Consider the following 14,624-nt stretch of genomic DNA (forward strand, 5'->3'; position numbering starts at 1 on the left):
TCTATATTAGATACTAATATGTGTATGTTTATTTATGTAGAATTTGAGTTGTAAGGGACCTCTCCTCACCCATATGAGCCATTGCACAGTTCTGCCTATTTTCTCTCCCTGATTTTTCTCTCTCTTCACAAGGTCTGGTTGACATATGTATGGTTTCTCCTGAATTTTACTTGAAACTCCTTGATGATTTTTCTGTGTTCCTACATAATAGATTCTTCTTGTCATTCTTCCTTTATCAGTACTACCCATTTAACAGAGCTAAAAGGAGTTAAGTACAAAATAGAATATATTTATTACCCTGAATAAAACTTGAACTTGGAATTCAGAGGAAAGTTATACAGCTAGTAGAAGGAGTTGAAGTCTTCATGGAGATGGTAACATTTGAAATTGACTTAGAAGTTTGGATATAATATTGGCTAAGAGATGGAAAAGTTGAGTATTCCAGTGCTCAAAGAATAATGTGGGCAGAGATCAAAGCAAGAGAGCCTGTGGCATGTTTGGAGACTAGATCACTTTGGCTATAGCACTCAGCTAGGTCTTGTCCACATGAACTTTTAAAAGCCAGATCTCTATGTTAGAATTAATGCACTGGCTTTTCTGGACACAGTGCCAATTTTTTTTTAAGTACAGAATTTAAATATTTTTTAGTTTTTTCTTATTAATTTTATATCTTCTTTCCAACTTAGGAAATCTTGATTCTGCCAGCCAGTGTATTAGCCATTAGTACCAACTTGGTGTCACTTTTAAACGTAATAATCAAGACATATCTACTCTTGAAAACTTCAGTAAAATGTTTTGCTAAGATTATTATATTATTTTCTTTCTTTATCAAGGTTATTATGTTCAGTATAACCGTGTTATTGCATCTTGACATAAGCAATTAGATTGAACCATATGAAATTGCTAATATACAGCCATTTTGAATTACTAAAAAAATGGCAATTTCATATGGTTCAATCTAGTTGCTTATGTCAAAGTATGATAACATGGTTATACTGATCATAATAACCTTGGTAAAGAAAGAAAATTAGTTTGATTCCTCTATTATTAGGAAGCCACTTCTTCCCCTGACCACTGCTTCCTTTACCACTAACCGTGGGTTTAAAAATTCATTCTAGTGTTCATTAGGGATCACTTTGGGGCTTCCTGTGTTTTGTCCAGGAGGTTGGTAATCATGGAGAATGAAATAATTAAGTTGCTGTACGAGGGAGTGCATTTGAAGAGATTCGAAAAAGTATTTGGCAAAATGAGTTTAGGAACTCATAATCAACAAATGGCCTATTTCCCGTTTTTTCTTAAATGTTCTATTAGTTTGTTATTTCTTGTTCATTGTCAAGTAACAAATTTTGAATCTCATTTTTTTCCAGTCAAACCTGATGGTAATCATACTAGTGCACAGAAACTGCATATTTTGAATATTGTTTTTCTCTCAGCTACTTACATTTCCCTGTAGTATGCTACTATTACTGTGACACTTTATGTCATGCTTTGGTTTCTCATTTGTCTTCCTTCCACAATGGCTTAGAGCTGTATTCAGCAGTTAAAATAATAGGCTCATGAAAAACTAAAAAGAAATAAATTATTACCCTTGAATGGAAGGGTAGCAGTTTTTGAAAAAATCACTTTGGTAGTAGTTAGAGATTCTTGGAGACATATTTACATTTCTTCCTTCTTTAAAGTTAAAAACCAAAAACCCATAAATCTAAAACGTTATACATAAGAATACAAATAGCTTTTTAATGTTATACGTTAATGAATTATAATTTTATTTTATATGCATACTTACTATTTATGATTTATATTTGGAAGCTTGTACATAGTATATAGTTTAAAGCAGAACATAATTAATGGAGTTTTACAATATATAGGTGTGAAAGTTTTTAAAAGATCTGTCCCTGTCAACAATAAGCAGTTCATGTTTGGGACTCTAAAGTCTTTGAAATGTCTAGGCTTCCAGTTACCTCCTAATCATTCATTAGAACAAGCCCATAGATTTTTTTATTTTTCAGTACATTATTATAAAGTCTGTTGAAAAGTTGATCCTGTCTTATCTCCAGCAGAAATAATTTTCAAAATCATCTAAAACTAATGTTTTCATTTTTACTTCTGAAATCTTCTATCAGTCTTTTATCAGTCTTCTATCATATAAATGAAATTTATATTCTTTATTTCTTTTCCCCAGATTCTTTTGTCTGGTTTTCCTACCTCTATCTTCCTCCTCTATAATCCATTCAGTTTATTATAAGATATATTATTAAAAAAGCATAATTTTGATTCCAGATCTGCTCATAAGCCTTCTTCGTTGGCCTCAAATTCTCTACAATATAAATTCTTTGCTACTTTGTTTTTTATTTAGGTCCTCTATGATTAGGTTCTCAGTTCAAGTTTTCAGACCACCATTTTGTACTATAATCTTATAGGACACTGCATTACAGCCCAACACAGCCCCCTCTCTCTTTCTAGTACAGAGCTGTGCATCTTCAATTGTTTGCCATAGTTTGTCCATTTTCTCTGCTTGGAATATTCTCCCCTGCTTTTTGGGTTTCAAAATTTTCCTTAACCTCCAGCCTAAATGTTGTTCATCACTTCAGTCTTTCTGGATAGCTTCAACCAGAGTTGATTCTCCCTCTTTGTTTACCTTTAGCTCTTTTGATGCAAACCACATCTGAAACTTAACGGGAAGAATGAAAATACTGTGTGTGAAAGTGCCTACATTCCCTGCATATGATAAAGAGAAGCAAACATTTTTTTTTTTTGGAAAAAAAAGTATCGATGTAGATTAATATGGTATAAAAAACAGTAAACCATTTAAATGGGGGGAAATGCAGTCCATTTTTGTCAAGAGATACTTGATAAAGAAATTTTAATAGAACAAAGTAATATATGTAGTCTTTTTAAGTATCTTACAATTATATTTGTTTTCTGCCGCTAAATATTTCCCCCTTGCTTTCAGGAACAAAATCTGATCTTATTTCTGGCTTTTTAAGCTCATGAGAAAGAGTATTAGTTTAGCTCCAGTGATAAAAATAGCCTTTTAGTCCTAGAATGCATGATGATGGAGCAGAGTAGGATTCAGTTTCCTTATCCAAACTATGGACTTGATTTCAGACCTAGTAAAAACTTGAACAGAAGAAAAGTTTATTTGTAAAATGTGATATTAAAAAATTGAGTTTTTTAACTTTTCAGAAGTATATGTGGAACATTACATTATAAAATGAATTCATAATATTGGATATTAATTATATATTAATACTTTGTTTTAGAACCTACCTTCTGGATCATCACGTGTTGGAGCCATTAAGCTTACCTACATTTCAAAGGTAGTCTTTATACATTGTCTTATATTCATGTGTGAATTAAAATCCCTGTGAATGAGAGTATGAATAGAAGCAGCAGTTTCCTTTCCATGTCCTTTAACAGTGATGTTCAGATTCCTGTCATACTGAAACGGTACCTGATTACTATGTTTAGAAGATTCTTTAAATCGATACAATGATGAAGAATATGATTTTAACTTACAGGATGTGGCAAATTGCAAAAGTTAACATTAACTTTTATGATCAGGTATACGAACATCAGAAAGGGAGAAATCAGTGAAACAAATTCTATCTTGAGAAGGTCTGGAGATTTTTCTAAGTCTGTATTATGTTTATTTAGACTGTTTCCAACTTTTAAATCCCATTGTCTTTGATACTTTGTTTCTTAATGTTTTATTTTGAGGAAAATATGGACCATTTTCACGTTGAAAGGATGATTTTTCCCCCTCTTTTCACTTTGTCTCTTTTCATTTCTGTTTTCTTGTTTGTTTTTCTGGTAATTTTGCAATACTATTTTTTATTTTTTAAAATTTTGATTTTATGTTTGTCAGGTGTATTTTTTTCTTATTTTCTTCTATTAATGTTTAGGGAACTAAGAGATGCTGAGGTGCTAGCCCTATGGGTTTGTGTGTGTGTGTGTGTTACATAAAAGTAATAAAAGTTTGTTGATTACTTATATATGAGATGCAAAAGGTAGCAACACAGTATTATTAAATAATATGGGTACTATTATGCATGTACTGAGATCTGTTGGCAAAGGTAGATCACTTCAACAGAAGACCAGTTTACAAATGTGCCTCTGTTTAGAAGATAGATGTTATATAAATAAAATACTTTATATTAGTATTACAATAGAGGTATTCATTCTCATTGACCAAAAAGAAAAGAAAAGAGCCCTTGGACAATAAAGATTACACATTTAAAAGGAAACATTTTTCTGTTAAGATCATACTATGTAAATTTACATACAACAAATATTGTATGGAAGCTCTTTCTTGAAATCAGTAAAGTAGGTAGGGTGACTGGCCAGCTGCTTTCCTCTCCTCCATTGCTCTTCTTTTAAAATAGAACCTTTTTTCTGTGCAGTTCTGTAACTTTCATTTTGTCCTCCCGCTTCCTGAAGTTTAAATTGTGCAGTTTGTACTCTACTTTGGATGTACCACTTTTTTTCCAAAAAAAATTTATTGTTCCAAAAATTTATTTCTGGAACAAACTTTTGTGTGACTCAGAACTGTGAGTTTGTAGTTGGGATCAGTGAGGAACCCCAGGCTTAGAATTCCTTTTGAAGGTGCAAAACGGATGCTACAATTATAAGTTGTATCACTGGACAACAGCATGGCAATAGTTGTGAATGAGCTTCTGGGAGGTACTTTATTTAAAGGGATAGAAGCAACCAAATGCAGCTAGTTGCCTCATCTTCTAAAATGAACCATGAGCTGCATTTAATAAAGTGATCCCATTATCCTAGGGCATTCTCCTGTACAAGAGAGGATCCAGTCCCATTTTGATCTCCTCATAGCAGATTAATGTCTTAATCTTAATTATTAAGATTAAGATTAATTCAATTAAATGCCTGGATTTGTGGACTTTATTTTTTTTTATTTTTTTATTTTTTGAGACGAAGTCTCACTGTCTCCCAGGCTGGAGTGCAGTGGCGCGATCTCGGCTCACTGCAAGCTCTCTCCCCCGGGTTCACGCCATTCTCCTGCCTCAGCCTCCGGAGTAGCTGGGACTACAGGCGGCCGCCACCACGCCCGGCTAATTTTTTTTTGTATTTTTAGTAGAGACGGGGTTTCACTGTGTTGGCCAGGATGGTCTTGATCTCCTGACCTCATGATCCGCCCGCCTTGGCCTCCCAAAGTGCTGGGATTACAGGCGTGAGCCACTGTGCCCGGCCTAGATTTGTAGACTTTAAATACACAGTCTCCCCTTTACCCAGCCCCATTTTTGCTTAAAAATCATAGCTAATTTAGAAATATGTTATTTGGGAAGAATGCATAGTTCTTGTAGAATATTCATTGAAGGTATTTTGAAAATTATTTTAAACTAAAAATACTTGTACGTATGACATAAAGCCTAATGGTTTACTTTCACCTTCTCTCTGACATTTCTTTGAAGAGAAAACAAGTTGTTCAAAGAAAATATGGAAGTATTATTTGTTACCTCTTACAATTGGGAACCGCATCCTATGTATTTAATTTGCTGTCCTTTTTCAGTTGTCTTTAATTTTAAGTCTATTTACTAAATGTGTATGATTATTGGGGAATCATACATGTGGAAGTTTACATAGTATGTAAGGTTGGTTTTAGGATTATATGGAGAAGTGAGGAACCCGTCTCTATTTTTCTTTTTAGGTTAGCGATGCTACTAAACTAAGGCCAAAGGCGGAGTTCTGTTTTGGTAAGTAGCCATATTATATGTATTTTAAATAGACTGATATAATTGTATCATATTGTAAAAGAAAACTGTTGCAGAAAACCACACAAAACCTATGGCTTAATGAATTATTCTAAAGTGAATTCCCTTGTAACTGTTATACAGATAAGGAAATAATATTTTGCACCCTGTCTCCCCTAACCCTGAAGCCCCTTTCCTGTGTGCCATCCTAGTTACAACCATCTCCTTCTACCCGTATGTAACTGTTATTTTGGCATTTATAATGATCATCTCCAGTGAGATTTCAGGGAATTTTTAACTTTCTACGTCATGTTATTCTATATTAAACATATTAATAATTAAAAGGATTTGGTCTTTAGCTTTTGGGTGGTGAGAAATGCTCAGTTTGGGGTAGGAGTAGTTGAGGGTATTGGATTAACTTACTCAGCAAATGTTTAGTATATGCCAGGCACTGTGCTTGGCACTGGAGCTGTAAGATGAATAAGAAACAGTTGCTGCCCTTAAGGCTGGTTGGCTCATAAATAAAAAATACCAGGCAATTAATATTGCAGTTGTCACAACCTGTAGATAAAGGGATATGCAGTCTATTAAAGAAGCACAAAGAATGACCTTCAAATCTTTATTGGGGAGCTCAGGAGTCGGGGAGCCTCACTGGAGGAGGAGATGCTTACATTGGTGGCCAGCTAGCTTTCTGCTTATATCCTTTACCACTGCAGAGAAAAGGCAGGAGGACTACATGCAGAGGCTTGTGGGGAGAAGAGCGTGGTGTCTCTGGAGCTGAACACTCTGAAGCTAGAGGGTATGATAAGTGGCTAGAGAGTAAAAAGGCAGGCAGAAGCCAGGGTGCTGTGTTTTGATGAGCAATAGGTTTTATTACTTTGAACAAAGGAGAAGAAAAAGAGAGCATCTGGAAAGCAGACATAAGGTGAAGGAGGGTTTTTGTTTGTTTGTTTGTGTTTTTTTTTGTATGCATAGGAAAGTTTTGATGTAGGTAGACTGGGTAAGTGGCTTTTGAACTACTGTACTTATGTAAGGTCCTGAGTTAGGGTGGTGGCAATAGGAGAAGGAGGAAGGGTGAAAAGAAGGAAAAGTGCAGGGGCTTGGTGGATATGGGGGAATTGGAGGGAAGAGAGAAGCAGGGACGTTTGCTTCAAGTAAAGAAATGAGAAGTCAGGGAGAGCTGGTTACACAAGGTAAAATGTTTGCTATGGAGTTGAAATGATGGGGAACTTCCAAATGGAAATGTTCTGTTGACAGTAATTGAGGACTGGATGGAGCTTTAGGGTCAAGAATGGAGAAATTCGGAGTCTGTTGAAAAGTGGGTGGTAGTCGAAGCTAGGAGAATTGATACCCTCTCAGAGAGTATGTTAGTGGACATTAGTGACTGAAGGAACAAATATTTGGAGTGGCCAACTAACATCAAAAGAGACTTTCACATTAAAGTGAGAGATACTTTTGGAAGTAGAATTGGAGTTCTTTGCTCTCTTTTGCTTGAAAAGGGCAGATTTCTTTAGGCAGTAGTTAGGAATAGCATCTTGATATGAGCAAGATGAAATGTGGCTGTCAAAGGAATCCTCTAAAATGCTTTTATCTCACTATGAAGCTATTTTTAAAAGTTACATGTTTATTACTAATTATAATTTTGGTTACGAAACAGGAAAATGCCTCAGAGCCTTGTAAATGAATGGATATTGCAAGTCAGATAACTAAGAACTTTGTATTTTAGAATGTATAATGCACATACTTTTGACAACCCTTTTTTTCCTAAAATCTCAAACTTACAGGAATAGTAACATACAGTAATAGACTTGACATTCATAGTTATTGGAGTATTTAGAATGGGTGATTTTAGTTGGAATCAAAAACTAAGATTAGTCGTTCATTGGTCAGGCAATAGTTTATTAGTCCTCTACTGCTAGTGGGAGTAAAGATTCATGAAATGCTTACCTTCAGAGAGAGAAGCACTGACTTCTAAAATAGAACCACAACTTTCATTCAAAGTGGCAACATATTTTCTCTCAAATTGTCCCAAACTAGTGAGAACAAGAAACGCGCAAGCCATTTTTGATGGAGGGAGCAGAGTATCTATAACCCTCCGTGTATAAAGTTGGAAAGTAGATAGAGGAATGGTAGATGATTTAGCAGAGTGGAGGAAGAGGCCAATGAAAAGCTCACCATTTAAGTGTTCTGCCCCCACCCCAACTCTACTAGATAGGCTTAGGTATAGGAGATAGATTTTCTGGGGAAGCAACAGTGAGGAAGGACCAAAAACAGGGACTTCGTTTGCATATCTATATCAGAAACAACCTCTATTCCCTACCTCCATCTAGCTCAATCAGGCAGACACCCTTCCCCTGTCCCAGCAGGTAATGGGATGTGTGGTGTCTCCAGGAATAGAATCAGTGAGGCTGTATATTTAGGGGCACTAGTCCCAGAGAACGAAAGGAATGAGGCATGAAACTGAAAATAGGAAGATTAAATGAAAGTCTGCACAATCAGTGCAACCCCAGCCCCAGAGCGCTGGGCAGCCAGGTTTAGGTGAGTAAGATCTGAATACCCTAGAGAAAAGATCCATAAATACTGACTGACATCTGGGCATTTCTACTGGAAGAGCTTGCCGTAGTTGACTAGTAAGGTCCACAATCAACAGCCCTACAACAACCCAAGAGAGCTTTTCATCAGTCTTTTTAGCACTTTCTTTTAAAATATGAATAGACAGCCCAGGATGACTGAACATTTGATGAGAGCGGATTATCAAACAGGAGAAGGAACATGAGACAATGCAAAACTTGGAAGAAAAAGTCAAAGAAATCTGAAAGTAGAACAAAGGTAAAGATAGATAATGGAAAAGAGATAAAAACCATCAAGTCCAGCATCTGATAGAGACTGTGAGAGGACAGAGGAAAGTACAGAATAGAGAAAACAGAGTGGGGAAAATTGACAAAGAATATGATAAAATACCTTAGAACCTCTTGATCCAAAACTGTATATTCATAACCAGTTGATCTCAGGTTGTGAGATGATTTTTGTTTGCAGTTAAGCTAATGTTTATGCTTCAAGTTTTATCCATTTTATGTATTCATTCTAATCATAAAGATTTGAAATTAAATACTCAAGTGGAAAAGGTAGGAAGCATACAAGCTTCTAGGGATGCATTTATTATTCACAATGAAACACTTGCTTTAGGGTTTTTATGGCAACTTAGCAGTGTCAGAGTTTTTTTTTTATTGTTCAAAGATTTTATTTCTTTCCCTTTCTCCCCTCACCACCAATGTTGCTAAACACCACATTTCAGTAACTTGCTTTCCCTTTTTTTTTCTTTTGAGATGGAGCCTCACACTGTCCCCCAGGCCGGAATGCAATGGTTTAATCTTGGCTCACTGCAACCTCCACCTCCTGGGTTCAAGCGATTCTCCTGCCTTAGCCTCCCAAGTAGCTGGGATTACAGGTGCCCACCACCATGCCTGGCTAATTTTTGTATTTTGAGTAGAGACAGGGTTTCATCATGTTGGCCAGGCTTGTCTCGAACCCCTGACCTCAAGTGATTGGCCTGCCTTGGCCTCCCAAAGTGCTGGGATTACAGGCGTGAGCCACTGTGCCCTGCTTTACATTTTTTATAGTGCTTCCTTACTCCTTAGAAATCTCCAGATGATGGCAGTGAGGAATATTCTGTACCAAGCACTGTGTTAGTTTCTTTACATATATGATCATCACCTCTTAAGGAGGTGGAATGAGTGGCATTCCCAATTCACAGATGAGGAGTATCAGGCTCAGAGAAATTAAATAATGTTTAAAAGATGATATTGCTTGTAAGTGCATAAGCTAGTTAGGTTAGATTGATTCTAGGCTGATTTTTTTTTCTAGATCATACCTATATATCTACATCTTGCCATGAAGTAATTCTTAAAGTACATGAGATTTTATTCAGATTGCAAGGTATACTAGGGGTCTTTTTTAGATATATATTTGCATCTCTTCCTTCCCTTAGAAGAGATCCTTATATAAATATTTATTCAAAAGAATATATATTAAGCACTTACTGTGTACCAAGTGTAGTATATTAATAAGTGCATAGATTTTTAAACTCTTCAGATGTTCTGGGCAGATGCCCAAAATAACATTGAGGGGAAGAAGCCATTATGAATGAGGAGAGCTCTGCTTCAGCCTAACCTGAAAAAAGATTATAAAAGGAAGCCTTACCGATGGCTAGAAATTAAAAACAAAAGTTATTTATTGATAGATATAGCATCCTAGTGAATTACAGATTTATCTTAATATATATTTATGGCAATTATAACTTTTCCAGTCTCTAGAAAGATGTACAAGAACAGATTTCCAGTGTGTTAAATTTCTTTTAAGGTTATAGACTGGTTGTTTTGCAGCGCTTTACAAGATAGGCTTTGACTTCCTTTCTGAGACCTTCATCTCAATTCAAGGAAGCTGTAGTTTAGAGTGTTTTGGTCTCAGTCCCAATTTCAAAATCTTGTGTGTTTTTCTTGAGAGTTTGCATTTCCCCTTCTCTTAGTCACATTCAACTGTGTGCTAGTATATCTTTTAAAATTTTGGTGGAGACGTTTGGAAGTTATTTTTATATCTGAACAATTGCAACAGTATAATTATTCAGATACTTAGCTAGAATAATATTTATGCTTTTAAAAATAAATGCAGATGGTGTATAATAAATAGCTTTAATTCAAGAGTGGACTATGATAGTTTATAGACAACTGTATGTGCACATGTGCTTTGCTTGATAAAAGTACCTAGTCCCTAAAGGGGAATATAGAAACTAAATTGCATAAAAGTTCCAAATGTATTAAGATTCAAAATATAAAGGAAATTCATAAGGTCTAGAAAAATAAATCTTAAGTTAGGGAGATTTTCTAGATGATATGAAATCTGGATGCATTTATAGAAAAGATTCATAGTATATTTCTGTCTGATCAAAAATACTGTTAAAATAAAACAGACTGGGTAAAGTATTGGTAATAAAGCAGAAAAGATTAATATAGAAGTTGCTATAAATTAATAATGAATTCAGGAGAAACGTGGGTAAAGAAAGTCAACAAAACTCACAAAATAAATGCAGATGGCTAATAAACTTACAAAACTAATTTATCTCAATAACCAAAGAAATTAAAATTTGAACAAGGTACAATTATTTACCAATTAGGTTGTTAAAGAGTATTAGCCAGGAAAACACCACACTAGATATTTCAAACCTAAGGGATTTGTTATGGGGAATTGGTTACCCAAATATTGGAAGGCTGAAAGAACATGAAGGGAATGCTGAAGTAACGCAGGAATTAGATGCATGAAGCAACTACTACTCAAGGGCTAGAGAGACAAAAGGGAAGAGGCAGTAGTATTACTATAACCTAGGGCAGTGGAGTAGAAGCCAGCATGGAGCTATTAGTATCCAAGGGGACTCTGCAAGGCTGGCGTAGGGGGCAGGAAAAGGCCCCTAACAGTAGCTAGTTGTGTGCTGCTGTTGGAGAGAGGTCAACAACAGCAGGAATCAAGGAGAGTCTCCTCTTTCCGTCTCCACTCTCCCACCTTACAGTCTCTCATCAGTACCTCCCACTGGCAGAGAATGGCCTCAGATGGGGTCTAGGAAGTATTGTTTGCAGACTACCAGCCCCAGTGCCACAGAGCCTTTGAAAACTAGAAACTAGAGGTATCCACAGGTGCTAACAACCAGTTCTGGTGAGGGGTATTCGATGAAAGAAACTGTGTATGTGGTTGGTAGGAATGTGAACGGATTCAACTTTGTGGGAAGATGATTTGGAAATACCTATAATTAAATGTCAGTTGTCTTTGACCCAACAAATCTATGTCAAGAAATTTATCCCCCAGAAATGCTAGCCAAGTGTGGAGAAATATATGTATATGATGTTTCATTGTGATATTTTATATAATTTCAAAAACCGGAAATAGCCTAAGTGTCTATCATTAGGGGATTGACTAAATGTATTGTGGTGTATCCATTTAATAAACAAAATGGCCATAACAAAATAAGAGTTTTACCTGTGTTATTGTGTGATAAAAGCTGTATTACATGTGGTCTGATATATTTTGTCAAATCCACGAGAGTCACGGTATTGAACCTAGCAAGGTTTTTCAGCTACTGCAAACATAAATTTAGAGGTAATAAGTACAATATTTGGTGTGGTTTTTTTTCTATCAACAGTTATGAATGCAGGAATGAGGAAGTACTTCCTACAAGCCAATGATCAGCAGGACCTAGTGGAATGGGTAAATGTGTTAAACAAAGCTATAAAAATTACAGTAAGTATATGTATTTTTTTGAAAAATGTTCGATGTCTGGAATTAATCTTTTCATTTTGAAAATACACCTACGAAATGTTCCCATCTTACCAACAGGGTTCATACTCAAGCTTTGTTTAAAAGACAGGTGTTCAGAATGTGAATATGTTTTCTTGTACTTGGTGACTGTTGGCCCTTTAATCAGCCCATGATTGTCTTTTTAACTTATGCACCTAATAAGGAGATATATTACTGCAGATCTTAATCACTTCTTACAACGTTTCTAGGAGAAAATGCGCTTAGCACGTAGAGTTCTATCGGGAGGATATATATTTTTCTTCCAGTGTAGTGTAAGAGATTTCCTGTCACCTACCTGAGGAATAGGCACTTCTCTCTTCTAAGCCATGACTGGGATTGGGGTCAGATAGGGAAAGAGGTGAAAACAGGAGCAGGACAAGGGGAGATGAAGGCTGAAAAATGAGGGATAGGGATAGGAATAGTGTCTAAAGGGTTGCGGCAGTCAGAGGGTCCTGCCCATGTGACCTTTGAGAAGTTTGTCTCAGGCTCTAAACTTCTTCCCATGTCCGATTTTTTTCCTTGCGTTCCAGGGCTTGGTACCCTTGCCCTCCTTTCCCATGCTACAATTTCTTGCTTCTAATGTGTGCTGCTTTTCTTTTTTGGTTTCCTGATGAATATTTATTAACACTGTGTCAGATCTTAGACCGAAGGTTTTCCTTAAATGAACTGGAAAAGTGAGGCTTAGAAAGATTAATCTACCAGTGTTATAGCTGGTAGATTATGGAGGTGGAAGCCCAGTCCAGTTTGTTGGCCTCTGGAGCCCGAACTCTGAAGTGCAGTGCCTTACTGCTTCCTGAACAAGAACAGCCTTCTCCTTACTCTTTTGTTCTAAAGCCAAAAACCTTTACTGAGAGAGTTTGCTAGTGATGATGAGCAGCAAGTAGATAGGCTCTATTTTGATTGTACCTTGCCTCACCTTTCCCTTTACACTTTTGTAGAGAAATACATAGCAGGCCTGCCTGGAAAATGTTGGGAAGGAGTTCTTGTGTTGTGAGATTTTGTGTCAATTGCGTTTTTGTTTTTGTTTTTTTTTAAATAAAGTGCAGTTATATACTGACCCTAAGTGACTTATTCTCAAAGAACATGTGCCCTGAAAGTCAGCATATGTTAGTCACTCATTAGTTTCCATCTAAAATGAATAATTTCATATTTATATCACAACACAATAAAGAGTCAATATAGTTAAAGCTGTTCTCAGAGTTAAGTCAAATTTTTTTGTTTTGCTCTAGAACATCTTGTTACCACATGACAGAAAATGCCTATGCACTGCATCTGATCTGTACATGAAGCAGAAGTTATTTTAGGTTTGTGCAGTATCAGGAAAGCAATTTTTTAACCTGATTCAGACATACATATTCTTAAAAGCTTTTAATCATTTTAACTCTTCTAATAAATATTCCCTGCTTGAAAAATTTCTTTAGAAAGATAATATCTCATAACTTTACTAAATTCATGTTTTACAATTTGCAATAAGAAGCAGCACTGGTTTCTTAGTGCTTTAAGAGAAAAAGTAGTGAATGGTCTCAGGCTTTTTACCATTTTGGGGGGTCTTGAATTGCTATGTCTAATTTATCAATGGTATGAAACAGTCTTATACAAATGACACTGGTAAGCTTTTTAGCATGAAGGAAAAACAGGTTAGAGATTCTAAATAGAATTCTAAAAAGACTTCTAAGTAGCTTTTGTGGTCTTGCAATTTTATTTTATATGTTGAAATTTTTATAGTTTTTAAGATAAATTTGGTAAATGATTTTGATGTTTTTATAATTCACATTTGGAAAATATAAATACATATAAGATATAGAAATCCTTATTACTAAAGTGGTTATAACTGCATTAAAGTGAGTATAGATTTGATAGCACTTATTAAAAATAAACTTTAGATAGACACACATTTAACTCATAGGATAGCAATGAAATAATTTCCTATGCTTTAATAAGATGCTTTATGTTAATTTTATTCCTTAAAAATATCTTACCAGTTTCATGTGCATTTTATACATTTAAGTGTATTAAAGTGTGGAATCTCTAATTTGTTATATTTTCCTATGAACATTGCTGATGATTTACATGTAGATTATTTGAAAACTTAAAATGTACATTTTGATATATGTACTTAATACATCAATCTTTCTATGGGATCACTCTCATTTTGGTCAACTCTGTAATTGAGTGGTCTGCTAAGTACTGTGTGATATATAAATTTTAAAATTTTGGAAATCCAAAATTAGAGTTTGGAAGTGTGTGGTTTCAAAATAGAGGTGGTTAGAGGGCAATGGGTAAGGGAATGATGATTTTTAAACTATTTCCTAGTTATAATATCTTGCCATTTTAATCCATTATCCTCTAACACTATAGTCTGTGACTTCCCTTACTTAAGTCTAGGTGGGTGCCACTTGAAATTCTTTTCCCTTTATAGTTACTTTTCAACTTATGATGGGGTTACATCCTTATAAACCCATTGTAAGTCAAAAACACAAGTTGAAAATCCATTTAATACCCCAACAAACCCACTTGTAAAGTTGAAAAATTATAAGTTGAACCATTGTAAGTCCTGGACCATCTGTA

The 14,624-nt window shown here is 35.4% G+C and overlaps 1 protein-coding gene across 25 annotated transcripts in view; it reads left to right on the plus strand.

Moving 5' to 3' along the window:
- PLEKHA1 (pleckstrin homology domain containing A1) overlaps positions 1–14,624 on the plus strand; it is a 57,668-nt gene that overhangs the window by 20,086 nt on the left and 22,958 nt on the right. For 24 of the 25 annotated variants that reach the window (XR_010141380.1, XM_054521769.2, XM_054521764.2 and 21 more), the window contains 3 exon segments: positions 3,264–3,320; positions 5,672–5,717; positions 11,902–11,999. Coding sequence is in view for 24 of the 25 variants with exons in the window: in XM_054521769.2 (XP_054377744.1) it covers positions 3,264–3,320; positions 5,672–5,717; positions 11,902–11,999 (201 nt within the window). In the remaining variant the exon portion in view is untranslated. 25 annotated transcript variants of the gene reach the window in all.

Source organism: Pongo abelii, chromosome 8 (assembly GCF_028885655.2).
Source record: "Pongo abelii isolate AG06213 chromosome 8, NHGRI_mPonAbe1-v2.0_pri, whole genome shotgun sequence".
NCBI lineage: Eukaryota > Metazoa > Chordata > Mammalia > Primates > Hominidae > Pongo > Pongo abelii.